General features: G+C 47.5%; 2 protein-coding genes and 1 long non-coding RNA gene across 5 annotated transcripts in view; 1 reads left to right on the top strand and 2 right to left on the bottom strand.

Moving 5' to 3' along the window:
* Positions 1-720: 720 nt before the first annotated feature.
* LOC124685206 (peroxiredoxin Q, chloroplastic-like) lies at positions 721-3809 on the bottom strand. 3 transcript variants are annotated; one of them, XM_047219538.1, is made up of 4 exons: positions 3510-3809; positions 3265-3402; positions 1525-2067; positions 1350-1484 (listed from the first exon to the last, which is right to left on the bottom strand). In XM_047219538.1, exons 1-3 carry the CDS (start codon positions 3711-3713, stop codon positions 1534-1536), a joined length of 876 nt encoding a protein of 291 aa, XP_047075494.1. In that variant the 5' UTR covers positions 3714-3809; the 3' UTR covers positions 1350-1484; positions 1525-1533. The 3 variants fall into 3 exon arrangements, with proteins under 3 accessions (XP_047075495.1, XP_047075494.1, XP_047075493.1); XM_047219539.1 differs by lacking the exons at positions 1350-1484; positions 1525-2067 and adding an exon at positions 721-1191 and having other exon boundaries at positions 3510-3807; XM_047219537.1 differs by having other exon boundaries at positions 1350-2067.
* A 2614-nt stretch (positions 3810-6423) lies between these two features.
* On the bottom strand, positions 6424-6928 carry LOC124671055. The gene is made up of 3 exons (XR_006992674.1): positions 6843-6928; positions 6658-6741; positions 6424-6572 (listed from the first exon to the last, which is right to left on the bottom strand). It is a non-coding gene; the product is annotated as an uncharacterized LOC124671055 (long non-coding RNA).
* A 6419-nt stretch (positions 6929-13347) lies between these two features.
* Positions 13348-20871, top strand: part of LOC124706664 — an 11231-nt gene continuing 3707 nt past the window's right edge. Inside the window, exons 1-2 of the mRNA XM_047238340.1 lie at positions 13348-13391; positions 13738-13765. Of these exons, the coding sequence (XP_047094296.1) occupies positions 13348-13391; positions 13738-13765 (72 nt within the window). The remainder of the gene's footprint in view (positions 13392-13737; positions 13766-20871) is intronic.

Genomic DNA, 20871 nt, shown 5'->3' with positions numbered 1-20871 from the left:
GCTGATGGGCGAATGTCGGGGGTGCGACTGGGAAAAAGTTGCCCCCCACGCTCTTTTTACATTCAATCCGGCGTTTGTTACATCCGAATTTTCGCCCGGGGGCATGAACGGCTGAAGATGCTCTAACATTCTCACATCCGCTCCATATAATTTTTCAAAAGAAAAGCATAAAGTACAGATGCGTGCTTGAGGCGTGGTGCACCTAGCAATATCGCTTCGCCTTGTGTTCGGCACGGGACGGTGGTCTGGCTTTCGGCCTTGGCTTGTGGTAGGATGAGCCGCACAGCGCCACAACCGGTCGCCGCCCAATGACCAGTAACCACTAGCCAGTGAGCACCGACGGCGAGGACGGACAACTGAGCCACGCTGAGCTTGCTCATAATACAGACATAGCAGCTTGGGTAGAAAAGAAGGTTCAGGTTACTTTGTGGCAGTCGTAAGCGTAACTCTCTGTTAGATATACGTGCCGTGCACGATATATACCGGCTGTGTTTCTGCTGGGATGCCACCGCTGCATTTACCTGGGCCTATCCAGAAGGAGTTGTAGTACGATAGTTGTGGTAAATTTTGCAGGTGTGGTGACGTCGATTGTATGCACAGGTCAAAGACTTGTTGTCGCTCACGGGAGAAGGTAGCACCTGTCGAACGGCGTGTGTCCCTGAAGAAGTGCGCACTGGCGAGAACTGAAGAACAATGCCACCACGTTTTTCGCTGACAAGCTAGGCAGAACATACTGGATTACACAGCAAAACAGCTCTACACGGCGATCATCGATCGTCAGTATATATATGGTTACAGCAACTCACAAGCGGCGTCAGAGAGAGATGGGGATCGAATGGAGGTGTAGACGATATGTATCTTCACTAGCTTGTTGAGAGAAGCTCAAAGGTTCTCGATGATCTTGAGCGTCTCCCCGATGTGCTTCTCGGGCTGGAACTGGTTGTTGTAGATGTACTGCACCACGCCCTTCTTGTCGAGGACGTAGGTCTGCCGCCCCGGCAGCGTCCCGAACAGGTCCGACGGCACCCCCCACTCCTTGCGCACCTTGTTCCCCTCGTCGCTAAGCAGCGTGAACGGCAGCCGGTACTTCTTGGCGAACGCCTTGTGCGACGCCGCGTCGTCGCCGCTGATCCCGATCACCTCCGCGCCAGCCTTCTTGTACTTCTCGTACGAGTCCCGGAACGCGCACGCCTGCAACACCCCACCTTGTTGCCGTCATCGTCCAGTAATGGCACCAGAATTAACACACAGATTGTTTACAGGTACAGTCCATGCATATTCTAGTGAGCAACGGTGATGTAACTGAATTTCAATCATGCATGTTCCTCCCAAATTGCACCACACAGAAATTATACTGAATGCCATGATTGCGAGCTAGCAAAATCTTAGTTACATCAACTGTCTTCTTTGATTTCTAGCTAGAATGTGTTCTCTAGTAGCTACAGGAACGACATCATTCAGACACGAGTGTGCCTTCTCTACCGACGGGTACGTACTTACATCAACCCCCATAACTGGCGCCACGCTAGCTACCTATTGCTCGTACATGTAGACGAAGTCGGAGTTGCCGGACATGGCGTTGATGACCTGGGACGTGAGCACGGCGCCGCCGGCGATGACAATGATGATAAGCACCGCCGTGATGGGGTTCCGCAGCAGCTCGTAGATGGGCTGCACCAGCGCCCACGCGAACCCCGTGCTCACCGTCAGCGCGTACAGCCCGTACCGCCGCATGTTGTCCCAGAACTCCTCCACCAGCGGGCCCTCAGGACCCAGCGCCATCGCCGGGCCGGCGTCCACCGACAGTGCCAGGGCCAGTGCTACCCCCGCCGTGATGCCGCCGATCAGCGCCCACGTCGGCAGCTCGCACGTCCGGCCTCCATTGGTAAGGTTCTTCTCCGGCGCTGGTGCTTCGATGCTTTCTTCGTCAGACGGTATGCTGATGGCGTGGGGTTGTTGTTGGGGAGTGGTGTTAGGGTTGGAGAGGTGAGCTTGGACGGTGGTGAAGCGGTGGCGTTTGGAAAGGAAGGGAGAACCAAGCGGTGAGCTAGCTCCGGCGCGAATGATCTGATTTGGATGAAAAATGATATTAATAGGTGGCATATAATACAACTGCTGTATTTAAACATAACTGAATCTCTGGCTCGGTCTCACTAATCGGTGGCAAATATTTGCAAATAATCTTCCGTGTAAACATTCACGCGGAATGCGCTATTGCACGACCGGTCGTGTCGAGAGGAAGAAGGGGAAGGAAGGAGAAGGAACAAGAGGGAGGAAGAATGGAGGGTGATGGAGGCAAAGATCAGGTAGAGAGATTTTGAGGATGAGAAAACAGTTTACACTCTCTTTTTTTTTACTTAGCAATATTTCACAGTTTTGATGGTGGAAAGACGAATGGTAAGAGTTTCTGAATCGATGTTCTACCCTCATGTTTTCGTAGGGTGTTGGCTTTGGGAGCTTGGGCAGCAACAACATCGACTCATCAGTCAGTTGCCTCGGGGCCGGTGTGGAAGCTAGATCGTAGGCTCTCAAAGCGTCATTTGTAGCGTGTATGTTTCTGATCGTTTGGGTGGCAGAGGCCTATAAAGGTTTGGATAATTCGATACGAGCGCGGTGACTGGAGCCTGCCATCATGTTGTTGGTGATGTCTCTAAACGCTTGGGTGGTAGAACTGTCGGCTCGATCAGTGCACGGCCTCGTAGCTTGTGTATGAGTGATGTAGGTGAAGTACTGATTTTTGACAAGTTTTCCTTATTGATCCATCGGTTCTCTTTCGGCATTATGGAAAGGCAGAGCTTCTTCCGGTGTTGATTGAGAAACAAACTTGATATGGAGGGCTCCTTCCTTTCCAAAAATATACACATGTGAATTTATCTTAAGTCAACTGATTTGAGGTTTGAACAAGATTTCAGAACGTATCAAATTTACTATACCAAGTAACAAACTACAAAGACATAGTTCATGATCTATCTACCGATATTTTATTTTTTTTGGTATTGGATACATTGATATTTGTTTTTGTAATTTGATCAAATTTTAAAAGATCGACTCATAACAAATCTATAAGCATGCATATTTGGCATCTTTAGTATGCCGCGAATGAAATGGATAATTAATCCTCATATTGCTACCTTTTCTCTATGTAAATTTTTGTACCACTGGAATGACCTTGTACAAGCATACTGTCACTATTGTTTCAACATTTTAGTTTTTTTCACAGACACTGATTAACTGATGTACGAAACTAGGTAGGAAATCACAGACCTGTTTAGTGCAGCCGGGCGTCTCATCCGCTGGGTAGAAGTAGAGGACAACGGGCTTGCCCTTGAACTTGGAGAGCGACACCGTCTTGCCGTCCTGGTCTTTGAGTGTGAAGTTGGGCGGCACGCTGCCCTTGTTCACCTGCAAGCCAGCAGCAGGGATCCAATCCAATTCAGTCACCAAGAATTCACCACCAGCCAGCGCGCCTCCGCGTGCAAGAAAGCTAGCCAGGTTACGCACGCACATACCTTGCCGCAGACGATGCCCGTGGACGCCGCGCGGCGGCGCGGCACCGGCGCGACGGCGAATGCCGACGCCGGCGCCCTGACGCCGCGGAAGGTAGTCGAGGTGGAGGGCCTGCAGAGGAGCGCCTGAGCGCGGAGAGACGACGACGCACGAGGGGTGAGCAGCGCAGAAGGCTTGCAGCAGGCTGTGGAGGCGGCGAATGCCATCTTGGATCGAGCTGAAGGACTGGCCTCCGCCGCTGCTCCGTTTCTTGGTAGAGGGACTGCTCGGAACCTCTGTGATGGATGGTTGGTTCGTAGCTCAGGGGGGGCATATCAGGATGAGATGGGAATGGCCGAATGGGGGTTTTGGGCATACGTGGCATAACCTGCTTCCCTTTGCTATTTGTCTGAACTTTTTTTGTCCTCTTGCACCGGGGAACACCGACAAACCTTCAGAAAACTCTCATTTACAATTAGTTGCATCCGCATCCCAAACCTCCATAATCTTTACAGTGTTCCCCGGTAGAGGAATACGGCTAGTAAATCTTGGCAAGCCTGCGTTCAGCTAGACCAAAAATACCAAGATACAGCTTGTGAGATTAGAACATAGAACTAATGTATAGTACAATATTCTAGCAGTGGCCCTCTCTCTGTAATAAAAAAAACTCAATGTGGATAAATAATGATATCAGGGCACTGTTCCACTTCCACGTGCAGCCCACAATTGTTGGATCCAGATTTAAAACCCTTCTATATGGTTATAAGTTGTTTATTGATTGAACGAGGATATCCCAAGATGATCGCGTAGTTTCCTCCTAACGTGTAAAAGCATCTCCAGCCATCCGATCTAAAATAAATATTAAATATGTCTATTTTAATTTTGTTGGCGTGGTGCCAATTTAGTTTTCCAATGAAAAAATCATGTTAATAAAAGGAATTTGTAAAGGGGCAAAAAAATGAAAATAAAACCTAAATAAAAATTATAAAACCCTTCTCAACTATGAATCCTAGATCTCACGCACTCCCTCTCTCCAGTATGAACCCTAGATCTGAGACTCCACATTCTAAACTCCTAACTAAAGATATGTCCAACTGTTTCTCTAGCGGTTCTTCTGCCCTACATGCTCATGCCGCTCCGGTAAATTTTCTTTACTTTCCGCAGTTAGCAATTCAATTAGTTTTGGTTGTTCTCTTTTTGAGTCGCGATTCTCTTCCTTTCACATCCGGCATGAAGATGGTGGGCATAATAAACTCATGGAGGACAACAACATGCAAGTCGTCGGCAAGGTCATGGGTGTGTGGCAAACGGTGAATGGCGGTCGAACCGCCTGTAGAGGAAAACACACGAGTCGTCGATGCAGAACTATTACTAGGATTTTTTCATAATTAGTGTTAGTTAGTAGTTAGAACTTTTGATTATGTGTAATGGGTTATAATAAAATTTAATTATCTATCTTAATAATATGGAAATTACAATCTAGTTGGAAAGCGGAACTAATTTCTTAGCACTAATTGTGATTAACTTTTTTCTTAATAGTAAGTGCACGAAACACAACAAAAGTAGTGTGCTCCCACTGATATATGTATGGCATTAGATCATCCACCGTTTATTAATGTACTGCGGTGTTTCAATCTTGGTGTTGCGTACGAGAACGTGCGGTGGATCGGTACGTACCGCGCCAAAAAAGCGTCGGCTTTGTAGAATCTCCGCTCAGCTATCCCTAGCGGCTTTTTTTTCTAGGTCAGCGTGAGCGCGGCGATTAAGTGTGTCTTGGTATTTAAAACCACCAAGACCTACCTCGTGTTGTAGTGCTAATGAGATGACATACTCTTATGTTATATGTTATGATCCATGTTGGGAAATAAATTCCTTCATCATATCCTTCAACCATGTAGACACCTTCGTAAATAGGTTGCGGTTCTTCACATGATGAAGAGATGACCATGAACAGATCAAAGTAGTGCATCGGTAGATAACCTGCAAAAGAGAATTTTTTTTGTTGTTGTTGATCACCTTGTCATTTTTTACATAGCCAAGACGGTCAAATTACGGCAAGGGCTCACATCCTAATAAGTGTTTCGAACCTATGATCCACCTCATTTAGCCAGTTTCCGAAAATATTGATAATGCTACCTGACGGTACAAGGCAAAACCTATTTGAATAATTGATCATATAGATCTTGCAAACCGGCATTGAAAGAATAATTGTTTATCCTCTCATCGTGATAGCAAAAAAAAAAGCACTTCTTCCCTGCCAACTGCGTTTAGCAAGATTTTTCTTAGTGAGTATAACCCCTCTACGAAGATACCATGCCAAAACCTTTATTTTCAGTGGCATCTTCATTTTCCAAATCTTCTTATTATTAATGCCAGCTCAATAGGTTGGATCAGCCCTATATACATGGAATCCGCTAAGAATTTCTAATTCTCATTTAGGTTCCAATAAAACTCATCAGACCCTTGCGTTAATTGGACGAAAGCCAAGCACTAAAACAATGCATTTCAAGATGTAAGTCTAGGTTCAATAAGATCTCTTCTGAACATCACATTTGATGGGGAAGATACCAACAACTTAGCCAAGGTTTCACTTTCGTGACGCATAATATTATATAGAGTTAGATACTGTTCCCGAAGTGTGGTATTTTCTAACCATTTATCCTCCCAGAACCTTATCTCAGATCCATCGTTGATAGAAAAGGATACATATACAAAGAAGTGTCTATTCGTCCACCAATATTGCCAACTACAAAGCATTCAACTTAGCTGAAGAATCACCTTTGTGACGCACACTATTATGTAGAGCTGTGTATTGTTCTCGGGGCATGATTTTTTCTAACCATTTATCCTCTGAGAGCCTTATCTCATAGAAAAAAAAATACATATGAAAAGAAGTGTCTCTTTGTCGACCAATATTGCCAACAACAACTCATTCAACAGAAAATTAAGTTGTCTGGAGGATCACTGATATAACGACCTAACTGTAAATACTAAATAGAATGTACAAGCGGCAACTTTTGCCACTAATGTCCGGCATCAGTTCCCTTTGTTTTTAAACGATGAGAACGAGAAGAATGATCGGGGTACTGCAATGACAGAATAAAACAGAGCATAAGTGAAAGAAATGAAGGTGTAAACACAAGATGCATGCCAAGTTTGTTTTAGCAGAACCTCTTGGTGATTTTGCAGGTAGAGCCATCTCTTTCAGCTGAGATCTTGCAGGAGATGGCGGTACAAAGCTTTTCAAAGACCGAACTGCACAAGTGGGATAAGAAAACGAAGAACACATCAGAACTAGACTAGATAATCTTCTAATCTATGATGATGGCAGTATGCAGAAAACGCAGAAGAATTACCGTGCGGAGAGATGACATAGCTCTTGTCCAGATCATCAGAAGCAGCGTCCGACCAGCACGTTCTCGGCTTGGTTGAATCATCTGACGCCGATCCTCCGCTCACGCTGCCATCACCTGCCGAAAGCGGCACGCGCTCGATGACGACGATGGCGGCATCGTCAGCACCCTTTCCGTTCTTCTTCCCGAAGGTCAGGAACCTCTTGAGCCCCGCCACGGCTTCCATCGGTGACTGCGGCCTCCCGGCGACAGGGACGGCGCCGCTCGTCGCGGTGCAGCAGGTGCTCGGCAGGAACACTATGCTTTGATCCTCCTCATTGGCGTCCACCTCCTCCTGCTCCCGTTTCATCCTCAGCACCGCGGCGTCGGACTCCAGCAGTTCCTCGGTGGACAAAGCTCCGCCGGAAGGCGGCGGGGTCGGGAGTGGAGAGCCGGCGGCCGAGGCGTCCAGCTCCGATCCGTGGGAGAACGACGACTGCACGTTTGAGTACAGCGACTCGGAGCTATCCCGCGGCGATGCTTCTGCGCCGGTCACCGGGCTTTCCTTTGCGGTCGTGTCAGTCTCCTCAGATGATGGCGATGACGATGATGTCATGGCCTCCTCGAAGACTTCAGCTTCCTGCTCGTCCCCAGCCTCTTCGTGGTCTCTCTTTACATACACGTAGCTCGGCTCGGTGTCGGAGTCGCCGGTGATCTCCGCATCGCCAAGCTTGTGCCCGCTGCCGCCCACCGGGGTGATGAAGTCCTTGTCCTCGGCGTCTGAACGTTCGGATGTTTCACGATCGCCGAGGACACTGTGTCCTATTCTGCTCAAGAAATCGACCTGACCAGGAGTCACCGACGGCGAGGAGACGCACGCGACGCCGACGCGTGACCTCCCGAGGCGGGACGGCTCGGGAGAAACGACAGCGGCCGTCTTGATCTCCGCGAGGACGACCTGCTCGTGGAAGCGGCTCCGCGCGGCGGCAATGGCGGCGTCGGCGGAGCTCGGCGCAGGAGCCCGCAGGGCCTGGGAGCGTGGGGGACGCGGGCTCTCCCTGACGGAGGAGGAAGAAGAGGAGGAGGAAGAGCCGCTGCTGCGCTCCACCTTGCTGCTGTCCTTGAGAGAGCTTCTGGTCCGTGAAAGCGTCTTGGGCGGCCTCGGCGTCGCCGCGGCGGTGGACGGTGGCGGCATCCTGTTCTCCTTGCGGGGCGTGGTGGGTGGCTCCGGGTGTGATGTTCGCCGGCTGGCGGGTATCCTCGGGCTGGCCACCGCTGCCGGTGACGAGGATGCTGTGGTGCCCCTGAGACGTGGGAGCTTTATAGCCGAGATGCATCTTGGAGTGGCGCCAGCGGGAACTGGTTTCTCAATGCTTCGGGGCTTCTGCTGTAAACAAATGACAGGATTAAACTGAGTATACGATTTTTTGCAGAGCTATGAAAGGATGCTGTTAGCGGAGAAATCGAGCGCTATTCTAAACCTGGGTGAAACAGAGGACGAGCTAGAGCAGCAGTGGAACTGACAATCAGACTACAACTAAAATTCACGCGGTCACATGTCTTCTTTAGTAATGTGAATTTTTAAAAAACACAGACCGTGGCTCGCATTAAAAAAATGTTTCTCCTTTACGAAACCTTAAATTATTAAATATGGGGTTTGATCTTTTATAGTTTGGCGGTTTCACTATCTTACTGACCATGCAACCACATGTTAATTCTCTTGGTAATGTGAATACGGAACCAAAGTGTCAAACTATGAGCTTTGTAGTGGGTGCACCTACAATGAGCATATAAGTTCGTAGTAAAATGCACTTCATACTCCCTTCGTGTTGGATTATAGAGATAAATTGGGTGAGCCTTGTGACCAAGGTGGATAAGGGGTGGGTGAGAAAATCTTCCGAGCGAAGGCATACATTGGTCAAAACCCTTTCACTTTGCATGTAGCACAATAAAAAAGGCATGCTTGCAAGTTAATTTGGGTACTTAATACACAATTTACGCCCACTTTTTGGTATAGCTCCGAAAACGATGTTACCCCTATGATCCAGTCTAGAGGGAGTACCAACTTGCAATTAGGTTTGAATTTGCGACGTCCAACACAACAAAACATGAAATTAATGTGCGGAAGTTAGGTTTTTAGCACCCGCCTGATTGTTACCACCACACTATCCATCCTAGATGTTGCCAGTTGGGCGTACCAAGTGGCAACTCCTAATTGGGTCACGCCCCTAATCTGTGGTGCGGGATCACAGTTCTAATAGAATTGTATTTTCTATTAGGCCGGGTAAATAGCACAAACTATAAAATAGAAAATTTTGAAAAAAAATCCGGACATTAGTGTTACAGGAAGAATGTATATTTGAAAATATTGATTAACAATTCAAAATCTGTTGGTGCCTCTAGATTTGCAAATGTCATGTTTAGCTAGTGCCTAAGCTCGTGAAAATTGCATATGTCTTATGTTGCGAGCTAGTCTACAAGCCCACTAGATTGGCCGGAAATGTGCCACTTTGGTGTCAATGGTGTGCAACTTAAAGCGATCCGCGTTGCTCCACCTGGACTGTTGAGTGTCCACACAACCTTATCATTCATACCAGTGCGAACTAATCTAATTCGATCCCTATTATACCCCGGCCAAGCAAAAATTGTCATAGCGTTGCTCCCTCGAAATGACACGAGGAGGTCGTGTCAATGAAGTTTGACGATTTTCATTGGTGGCCTCCAAGATTAGGGGATGGACAAGGTACAGGAAGAACATCCGTGGTTGCAGAGTATGAGGGACTTGCTCACACCGGGACAACGGATATATGTCTCGGCCAACAGGTGCAGACTGTAACTCCAGTGATCCATCGCTAACTCCCGGTGCCTTCTATTCCTATCCCGGAAGTTCAAAAACTCTAGTTGGTGGGAAGACAAGAAATGCAATTTGATAATTCGACACATGGGAATAAAATGAGAAACAAGCTATATATCCGTCTCTAGCTTCAAGAAGTTTTATTCCTTATAAAAGTTTTGGGTGATAGGAAGTGATATGAATTCATTGCTCATTTGATAGCTCAGAATCCCCTGGTTATGAGCTCATCAGTACTCCGGTAGGTCAGCTATTTTGAGTGTTTTGTGAACCCATTAAATAAATGACGAATCCTGACATCTGCGCCAAGATGATATGCACTTAGCCAACGCACAGTTTATTGGTCACAAGCTCCGGTAGAGAACTGCACTTTAGACTTGAAAATAGTGTAGTTATTAACAATCCAAGCACGGTTGGTGCATCTAGATTTGTGAACTACAAGTTTATCTACAAGTTCCTAAGCTCGTGAAGAAATCATATATGATGTGGGCTAGTCTCAAATATGTGTGCGCCAATCACGAGCTTATACAATATACATACCCAAGCCCACCATTGTTGGCAAAATTTTCATCTTCATGTGCATCTTAAAGACATTCGCGTCGGTCCTTTGTTTCAAAAGAAAAAAAGCTTCGGTACCTATTGTTTCAAAAAAAAAAGGCTTTGGTACCTATTGTACCCTGCCCAACCACCAGCAATGGAAGGGGTAAGTTTGTGTCACTCCTAGCCACCTAGGTATGGATTGATGGAGCTATAGCTAATTCTTTTTAACCCAAAGCTGGCAAGTATTGATGAGCTCAGCAAAGTACACGACACCACCTCTCTTGCTTTCTTTTCCCTCTCGCTTTACACTTTTTCTTGCATTTCTCTTATGGAGTAGTCACCTCTTCTTCAAGCTACCACTTCACTTTTAAGGCTGCAAATTTTTCAGGTTCAGGACATCCGAACCGTACGTGAACCTGCAATGCCGTATGCTGAGGCATAGCATTGGCCATGCATTTCTCCCTCAAAATGACAATGATGGTGTGGCGTGATAGCGTTGATGGTTTGAGTAGGTACCCTCCAATATTAGTTGATGGGCAAGGCGGAGGAGGAATGATTGAGGACGCAAAGTAGAACGGACCAGCTCACGCTGGCACTGTGTGCATCAACCAAGAAGTGCCTATTGTAGCCGCCACTGACTCCCGGTGCCTTCTATTTCCATATATGTGAGATTCGAACACGTAGTGCATGGGGACACAAGAAATGAGATCGGACAACTCCGACACATACAAGTAAAATGAGAAACATGCCATTTGTATTTGGCTTCAAGAAGTCTTGGTCCTTATAAAAGGCTTGGATGGTAGGAGGTGATATGAATTCAGTGCTCATGAGACAAGTGCGAATGTGACATCTAAGAATCCTTTGGTTATGAGCTTAGTACTCCGGTAGATCGGCTATCACGAGTGCTTTATAAATCCATTAAATGATGATGAATTCTAACAGTTACATCAAGATGATGCACTTATATAGCCAACACACAATTTATAGTTTAGAAGGGGTTTGGGGAGAGATTCTAGACATATCTGGTAGAAAAATGCATTGTTGAATGATACTTAATCGGTTCTAAGTCTTGATATTCAAGCTTTACTCTGCATAATCGAATGCTTTCGTTCGCGTCGAGGCAAGGATGTCTTGATAAATTGACGGATGAAACTTGAACCAACTTAAAATTAGAGGTTGTAAGGTGAACTTTGATTTCCCCCTCAACTTGCCTCAAAATTCACCTTACAACCCTTAATCCTAGTTGGTTCAAGTTTCATCCCTAATCTATCAAAACCGTTCGGAATACACCCTTCACAATTTCAACTTGCTTTTACCCGAATTTGTTTGCCATGTCAGCCGGTTTTTTCCCCGATGCCAACTCAAGTACTCAACCTATGTATCTTCCCAAAACCTAGGAGCCGTAGCCTCTGTTCCCTACCCAGGTGGCCGCACGCCGCCGCCCCTGCTTAGGCCGCTTGGGCGGGGTTCCTTTGCTGATTGGCGCCAACAACTAAGATGCAAATTGGTAAGTGCTAGCGGACTGATCAACAACTGCACATTTGGATGTTCTCAGTCAACAATGGATTAACCTTTCTCGTAGCTCACGATCGGTTCTTATTCTCATGCCTTGATCCGTTTGGATACGAGGGACAAGGACGACCGATCGATTATAACTGAGCTGAGCTCCCGGACGTGCCTGTATTACTCGTCAGCCTGGGCTGGGGAGAGGCACGCGCGGCGGCAGACGGCGACTACCTGGTCAATGGCACCGCGGCGGCGGCAGGCCGTGACTGTCTGTTCGGCGGCCCCGCAGGGGACAGAGCAGTAGTGCGGCGGCAGCCTCGGTAGAAACATGGTATGCCACTCCTACTAGGAATTGTACAAATACACGTAAAATGCTGACATGGCAACCATATTCAGGTAAAAACCAGTTGAATCGGTGGAAGGTTGTAGTGCGAACGGTTTTTGTAGATTAGGGGTGAAATTTGAACCAACTTAAAGTTAGAGGTTGTCAGGTGAACTTTGAGGCAAGTTTAGGGGTGTAATATGGACTTCTCTCAGAATATGGCGGAATACATTCTTTTCAGGACTTACTTTGCATGTGACTTAAAAACGAGAACCACCGGATAGGAAGACATGCGTGCGACGTCTCTCACCCGAAAGGCTACCCTATAGGCTGATACGATAGCTCAACTAAGCCAGTCTCAACGAATCACAAGAAAAGCACAAAAAGTATCCCATGAGCGCAAGGATCAGACAAGACAAGCAAGGAACGTGGAACTTGTTGCGTCCGCCAAAACGGCGATGCGTTGCTAATTCAGAACACTTTCGTCCCGGGGATTGCGCAAACTGAAGCACAAAGTAATCAGTTTTCGTTTCTACTTTTAGGAGTAATCGATTTTGTTTAAACCTTTCGGAAATATATTTAGTAGATAGATATGCAACCGAGATCCTGCCAAAACCCTGCTTAATGTTCATTTTGTCATTTCCAGTTCAACGAAAAATTGTATTTGTAGGAGGAATGACAAACTGAATGATAAGGGGGATTTTGGCAGGTGTTCAGTTCACACTTGCGAATGAGAGAACAGTTTGCGCTTCAGGTTTATATGGGGAAAGGGTAATTGAATTTAATTTAAACTGTTGAGAAAAAGAAGTTGAACAGTTCCAAACTCTTTGTTTCCCGAGCGCTGGCGAATGAGCGAAGAGAAAAACTAAAGCGTTGGTCGGTCAATCGGTAGATTACCTCTCTGGCCGGGCTGGCGGTGATGCCGACGTCGTCCGGGCCCCGACGGCGGCCGCCGCCAGCGTCGAGGCGCGCCCAGAGGGCCTTGACCTCGGCCTCCTTGCGCTCCATGCGGGCGAGCCAGCCCTGGCGCAGCTTCTCGTCCCGCCTCCGCACGTACGCCTCGTACCTCCTCCCCCTCCCCACCTCCGCCTCCTGATCCTCCCGGCCGTGGCTGTCGACGACGACGCCAACATCGGAACGATCGACGGCGGCAACCACGGCCCTCTCGGCGAGCCGGCGCTTGTAGCCTTCGAACTGGCGCTCCAGCTCGGCGGCCTGCGCCCACAGCGGGTCCGCCGGTGCGCAGGCGTCGCCGCCGCGCAGCATCGTGGTCGTCGCCATGGGGGCGTCGCTTGCGTTTGCTCGCGTCGATGGATAGCTGGTTTGCGCTCGCTCGCGCGCGCGACTACGCTACGTATGTGCTTAGCGCCAGGCTGGTGCGACGTGAGAGGGGCTCTTGGATTTGGGCGAGAGAGAAGGGGTTTTTGACTTGGACGGGGTCGAGTCGTGGGCGCACGGCCGGCCGGCGGGCGCGGCAGGGCGGACATGGATATAGGCGGGCTTTGCCTGGTCGACGTTTGGCGCGTGCTGGGTCGTTTATGTTTGGGCCGGACCTGTGTCTCTCTGAAGACGATTATCTGGGTTGCGATGTCTATGGGCTGATGATGTAGAACAGGAAGTTTCACAGAAGTAGATCCATATCCAATGTCATGTTGACCATAGCTGTCATACCTTATTTCTGTTCGAAATTGTTACTTCAGATGTAGGGACATGGTGTTCGGCTCAAAGGTCTAGACTCTATATACACCTATTATGAAAAAATGCATTCTAATTTTACATGAAATGTAAAAAAAAAACAAAAACATTTTAGGTGTACATCCAGATATTCTATGTCCGTCCACAAAATTTTGCGGTAAAAAGAAAATTTGTATGGAATGTAGAAAAGAAAAATAAATTGTTTGATGAAAAAAGATTTTAAAGCACCAAAAATTGTCTTTTTTTATATAGGCCACAAAAATGTTTTTTTTTCACGAAACTTTGTGTTCAAACATATAATGTCTTGATATACACCAAAAAAATGTAGAAAGTTCACTTTTGATCCTAGAACTTCCATTTAGTTTAAAATTAACCTTGAACTCTTAGATCATTCACTCACTTTTAGTCCTTATCCCGATTGGGCTAGCCAAATATTTGCCACAAATGGCAAAATTCTCAATTGAATGGTGCAAGGGTACAGAGGTAGGATGATGCTGACAAGCAAAAGCAAGCAGGCCTTTGTGGCATGATGCTTCAAGTGTATTGGGAGGGAAAAAGTAAACAAAAGATTGGTTTAGGGACATGAGAGTTTCAATTTTTTGCACTAAGATGTTGGGTTCGACATCTCAACTAGCTTGAGTTGGTTGACTGTTTCTTCTTTTCAGGTTAGCGATTTTCTCAACTCAACCGATGAGAAATGAAAAGTGAACGAAGGTCTAATCTAAACTAGAAATAAATTTTTGGATAAAAAAAAGAAATTCCGCGAGAGTTCAAGGAAAAGTGGACTTTCCTCCAAAAAAAATAGTAAATTTTAGATTTCTTTAAGCAATGGATGCATCAACATGTATAAGCCAGGAAACTAGTATAAGAAAATCTTCACGGGTATCTCCCAAATAAATGCGGGTAAAAACGATGGTTGGAGTATTTTGGGAGCGCTATCGGCTCCCCCAACCAGCGTCCGGAAAAATGGATATATTCAGGATACGGTGAATATTCAGGATACATTCAGGACAAAAAAAACCTTCCCAGCCGCGTCCCCCAAAGCCGTTTTTTGTCCGGCGTGTCCCGATACGGTGTCCGGCGCCCCGAGCCCGTCCCCGCCCCACAGGAGAAGCTCCGGGCATGCCGGACACAACGGAAAGAGAGGCGGGCTCCCACATGTCGGTGACTATTTCCATAAACCGTTGGTTCACGCCTTTTTTCTCGTCGCTCCTTCCCTCTCGTGCCTCCCACCCCTCCGCCGTCGCTGGATTTATTGGCCGTTTCAACGTTTGATCTCTTCTGAGAGTCAGCACCGTCGTCGCGGCTGGCACTCCCGCCGGTCATTCTGCCGCCGCCGCTTCGCTACCGCGTCCTAGAACGCGGCATCAAATCTTCCCCACCTTCGCGCACACAAGGTGCTCGACGACTTGCCAAGTAGGCGCGATTGGCCGATGTTCGTTGCCTCGTCTACCGTGACGCAATTTTAACCATTGATTTTGCTTCAGACATGGATAGCGACGACGAGATGCTTGCCCTGCTGCTGGAGGATAAGCAAGCCTTCGACGACGATCTCCGGGAGCATTTGCTGATCATCGCGTCCCTCCAGGACATGCTTGACGCCGAGGCGGAGAAGAGGAAGAGGCCGCGCCCGCGGAGGATCAAGGCCGGGGAGAAAGAAGTCCAAGCCCCGGCAGAGGATGGAGGGGCATACCATGTTGCACAGCGACTACTTCTCAGATGATGCAACACATGCCGACAATTTCCGGCGCCGGTACAGGATGAGCAAGGGTCTGTTCATGAATATCCTCCACGGCGTTCGAGAGTTCGACCCCTACTTCAAGCTCAAGCACGACGCTGTAGGCGTTATTGTGTTCTCATCGATTCAGAAGTGCACGGCCACCATGAGGATGCTTGCATACGGAGCACCTGCCGATACATAGGACGACTACCTTCGCATGAGTGAGTCTACTGCCATTGAGTGCATGTACAAGTTTTGTCGAGCTGTGGTGGGAAAGTTTAGCAAATACTACTTGAGAGGGCCAACTGAGGAAGAGATTGCAAGGATCATGGCACAAAATGCTGCTAGAGGATTTCCTGAAATGCTTGGAAGCATCGATTGCATGCACTGGTCATGGAAGAACTGCCCGTTTGCTTGGCAAGGTATATACAAAGGCCGTCATGAATATTGCAGTGTGGTGCTTGAAGCTGTGGCAGATTATGACATGTGGATTTGGCATTCTTTTTTTGGCATGACGGGATCACACAATGACATCAACGTGTTGCAGCAGCCTCCGGTGTTCAGCAGACTAGTGGAAGGGCATGCTCCACCATGCAACTATGAGATCTGTTAAGCTTCATGCACTAGCCACTTGAACCAAAAGTCTGAACTGATGGAAAGGGGTAGGCAATCTACTTATACATGTCAACACCCCCTCTCACGTGTGATGGGAAGACGAGAAGACAAGTCAACACGTGTAGAGAGGCAAAGAGGCAGCGGGAGGCCGGGACCACACGGCAGGAGGCTGCGGGGAATTTTAGAATAAATTGTGAAAGCCAGAATTTTAACTTGGGACCTAGGGCTCTGATACCATGTTAAGGTTCATGCACTAGTCACTTGAACCAAAAGTCCGAACTGATGGAAAGGGCTGGGCAATCTACTTTATACACGTCAACACCCCCTGACGTGGGCATAACCCTTCGGGTACTCGACATTGCCATACCCGGTGCAAGCTATGAAGCTGGACCAACACAAGGACTCGACAAGCTGGACCTGCACGCGCCTCAACTTGGACTACAAGGAAAGAAGACTCCAATATGAATCCTACTAGGACTCTTGTAAACCCTAGCTTGGCTGATATATAAAGCCAGGCAGGGGCACCCCTTGGACACACACAATCAGAAAACATAATTTTAGAGGCAACACGCCTAGACACCGCAACCCGCGGATTAGAACTAGACTAGATCCAACAACTCCGCCTATGGCGGCCCCCTATACTCATATATTCATATAGTGGATTGCTAGCAGGACGTAGCGACCCTCCACCGCGGGGGCGTGAACCTGGGTACGTCGTGTACCGCCTCGTTCCCGGAACTTCCGTCGTCGCCTTTCTCTAAAACCCAAGCCCCTCATGGTGGGCATTGCCGAGGAACCGCCTCGACAATTGGCGCCGTCTGTAGGAATCGCGTCGACTGAATTTTGTCATCCGGGCGGGATCCGTAAAAAATATCGTCAACAATATCAAACGAGGGAAGCGCATGTGTGGAGCACGGCACGTGCATAATCACCCAGGTGTTTTAACGTCAGTATCATCAGCGATTCAATGGAACCAGGAAGCCGAAGCCAATCAAGACTGCTCCGTGAGAGCCACACCTGAAACAAGCGGATATTTTTCACACCCGAATCATGCTGAAGTTCGTTTTGTACCCGGTTCAACTCCCTGGCAGCCACATCAAAGCAAGAAAAGGAAAGCACAGCAAATCAGTCGAGAGTTGCCGGGTTCTGTACGTGTCACGTGAAGAGAAGGGAAAAAAGCCATTGCACAGTGGTAGATCATGTCCTGTTTTCTTCGGGTGCAGATATCGTAGTGGCCACTCCAAGTTCCAATGCAATGAAGAAAAGAAGAAAAAAGGGAAGGAGAGAAATAAAAGGCATTGCCTGGATGCAGTCGATAACAAGTCTAATTCATCCGTTTCATCAAATATATCATCGGCATCTCCAATCGGAAGAATCATACGTGAAGACAAGAAGTAGTCTGAAGCGACAGAACCATATCAAAGACCATCTAAAGAAAAGATTCAGGAAGCAGCAATTACACAACCGGACCAAATCCTGCCTCTACTTGATGCGGTTTTGGAAGAAGAAAACGGAGAGGATTTATCTGTCCCACGCCGTGAATTAAGTTTGAAGAATAAAAAATAAGAAGCCGGCAAGAGCCGATCGTGGCCTTATAAAATTTCAAATAGCCGCGTCTCGTCAGCATGCACAAGGACCAGCTTCGACTACTCTGCTCGGACGACCGTGCCCGCCATCGCGCACTCTTCTTACTCGGGGGCTCGCCTGCCGCGGACCCGACATTACGGACACGATATATTCGGATGCTCACCCGCCGCGGATCGGCCATGTCAACCGCGGCCTCTTCATCGGCGACGTCAGCTAGGCACCGCGTGAATTATCTTGGATGGCGGGATTATTTCGACTGCGCCGGCCGGCATGAATTTTCTTGGATGGCGGGATTATTTCGGCTGCGCCCGCCGGCATAAATTATCTTCGATGGCGGGATTATTTCGGCTGCGCCCGCCGGCATGAATTATCTTGGATGGCGCAATTATTTCGGCTGCGCCCACCGCACAGACTATCTTTGCCCATGCAACTATTTCGACTGCGCCTGCAGAACTAAGTGTTCCTCTTTCTTTCGCCACACCCGATGATTGGGGAGGCGCCATTACGTCGTTACCTCCAGTACTCTCGATTACTCGGTGGATTTATTTTCCCCGAATTAGTGGATTTATTTTCTCCATCATCTATGATTACTCAATGGACTTATCTTCTTCGGCTCTGGATATATCTCCTCCCGATGCACTCTCGGGTTGGTGGATTCATCATCTGGAATATTCAATGGATATCATCTTATTTAATATCGACCCGAAGCGATCCCATCGGGAGCGCTGGAATTACTCGGGGGCTCCTGGATTATCTTCGAGCTATTGCGGTTACTCCCATCGGGAGCGCCGGTGTATTGGAATTCAAGAAGATATGAAGACTATTGATACGTCTCCGACGTATCGATAATTTCTTATGTTCCATGCTACATTATTGATGATATCTACATGTTTTATACACATTATATGTCGTATTTACGCATTTTCCGGCACTAAGCTATTAACAAGATGCCGAAGAGCCAGTTGCTGTTTTCTGCTATTTTTGGTTTCGGAAATCCTAGTAAGGTAATATTCTCGGAATTGGACGAAATCAACGCCCAGGGTCCTATTTTTGCACGAAGCTTCCAGAAGACCGAGGGGGAAAGGAAGTGGGGCCACGAGGCGCCGCCACACTAGGGCGGCGCGGCCTGGCCTTGGCCCGCGCGGCCCTGGTGTGTGGGGCCCTCGTGTGGCCCCCCGCGTTGCCCTTCCGACTACTTAAAGTCTTCGTCGCGAAACCCTCTGTACCGAGAACCACGATACGGAAAACCTTCCAGAGATGCCGCCGCCGCCAATCCCATCTCGGGGGATTCAGGAGATCGCCTCCGGCACCCTGCCGGAGAGGGGAATCATCTCCCGGAGGACTCTTCATCTCCATGATCGCCTCCGGAGTGATGAGTGAGTAGTTCACCCCTGGACTATGGGTCCATAGCAGTAGCTAGATGGTCGTATTCTCCTAATTGTGCTTCATTGTTGGATCTTGTGAGCTGCCTAACATGATCAAGATCATCTATCTGTAATACTATATGTTGTGTTTGTCGGGATCCGATGGATAGAGAATACTATGTTATGGTGATTATCAATCTATTACCTATGTGTTGTTTATGATCTTGCATTCTCTCCGTTATTAGTAGAGGCTCGGCCAAGTTTTTGCTCTTAACTCCAAGAGGGAGTATTTATGCTCGATAGTGGGTTCATGCCTCCATTAAATCCGGGACGAAGTGACGAAAAGTTCTAAGGTTGTGGATGTGCTGTTGCCACTAGGGATAAAACATTGATGCTATGTCTAAGGATGTAGTTGTTGATTACATTACGCACCATACTTAATGCACTTGTCTGTTGCTTGCAACTTAATACTGGAAGGGGTTCGGATGATAACCTGAAGGTGGACTTTTTAGGCATAGATGCATGCTGGATAGCGGTCTATGTACTTTGTCGTAATGCCCAATTAAATCTCACTATATTTATCATATCATGTATATGCATTGTTATGCCCTTTTCTATTTGTCAATTGCCCGATCGTAATTTGTTCACCCAACATGCTTTAATCTTATGGGAGAGACACCTATAGTGAGTCGTGGACCCCGGTCCTATTCTTTACATCGCATACAATCTATCGCAATACTTGTTTTACTATTTTCTTTGCAAACAATCATCTTCCACACAATACGATTAATCCTTTGTTACAGCAAGCCGGTGAGATTGAGAACCTCATCAGCTTCGTTGGGGCAAAGTACTTTGGTTGTGTTGTGCAGGTTCCACGTTGACGCCGGAATCCCGGTGTTGCGCCACATCACATTTCGCCACCATCAACCTTCAACGTGCTTCTTGACTCCTACTGGTCCAATTAAACCTTGGTTTCTTACTGAGGGAAACTTGCTACTGTGCGCATCACACCTTCCTCTTGGGGTTCCCAACGGACGTGTCAATGATGCGCGTAGATGTACACGTCCGTTGGGAACCCCAAGAGGAAGGTATGATGCGCACAGTGGCAAGTTTCCCTCAGTAAGAAACCAAGGTTTAATCGGACCAGTAGGAGTCAAGAAGCACGTTGAAGGTTGATGGTGGCGAAATGTGATGCGGCGCAACAAAAGGGATTCCGGCGCCAACGTGGAACCTGCACAACAAAACCAAAGTACTTTGCCCCAACGAAACAGATGAGGTTGTCAATCTCACCGGCTTGCTGTAACAAAGGATTAAACGTATCGAGTGGAAGATGTTTGCAAAGAAAACAAGTAAAACACAATTGCAGTAGATTGTATGCTATGTAAAGAATAGGACCGGGGTCCACAGTTCACTAGAGGTGTCTCTCCCATAAGATAAAAGCATGTTGGGTGAACAAATTACAGTCGGGCAATTGAAAAATAGAGAAGGGCATAACAATGCATGTACATGATATGATAAATATAGTGAGATTTAATCCGGGCATTACGACAAAGTACATAGACCGCCATCCAACTCGCATCTATGCCTAAAAAGTCCACCTTCAGGTTATCATCCGAACCCCATTCAGTATTAAGTTGCTAAGCAACAGACAATTGCATTAAGTATGGTGCGTAATGTAATCAACAACTACATCCTTAGACATAGCATCAATGTTTTATCCCTAGTGGCAACAGCATGATACGTCTCCGACGTATCGATAATTTCTTATGTTCCATGCTACTTTATTGATGAAACTTACATGTTTTATACACATTATATGTCATTATTATGCGTTTTCCGGAACTAACCTATTG

The sequence above is a fragment of the Lolium rigidum genome, chromosome 1 (genome assembly GCF_022539505.1).
Source record: "Lolium rigidum isolate FL_2022 chromosome 1, APGP_CSIRO_Lrig_0.1, whole genome shotgun sequence".
Taxonomy (NCBI): Eukaryota; Viridiplantae; Streptophyta; class Magnoliopsida; order Poales; family Poaceae; genus Lolium; species Lolium rigidum.
The sequence above is the reverse complement of the archived record's forward strand: the minus strand, read 5'-3'. Positions and strand labels throughout refer to the sequence as shown.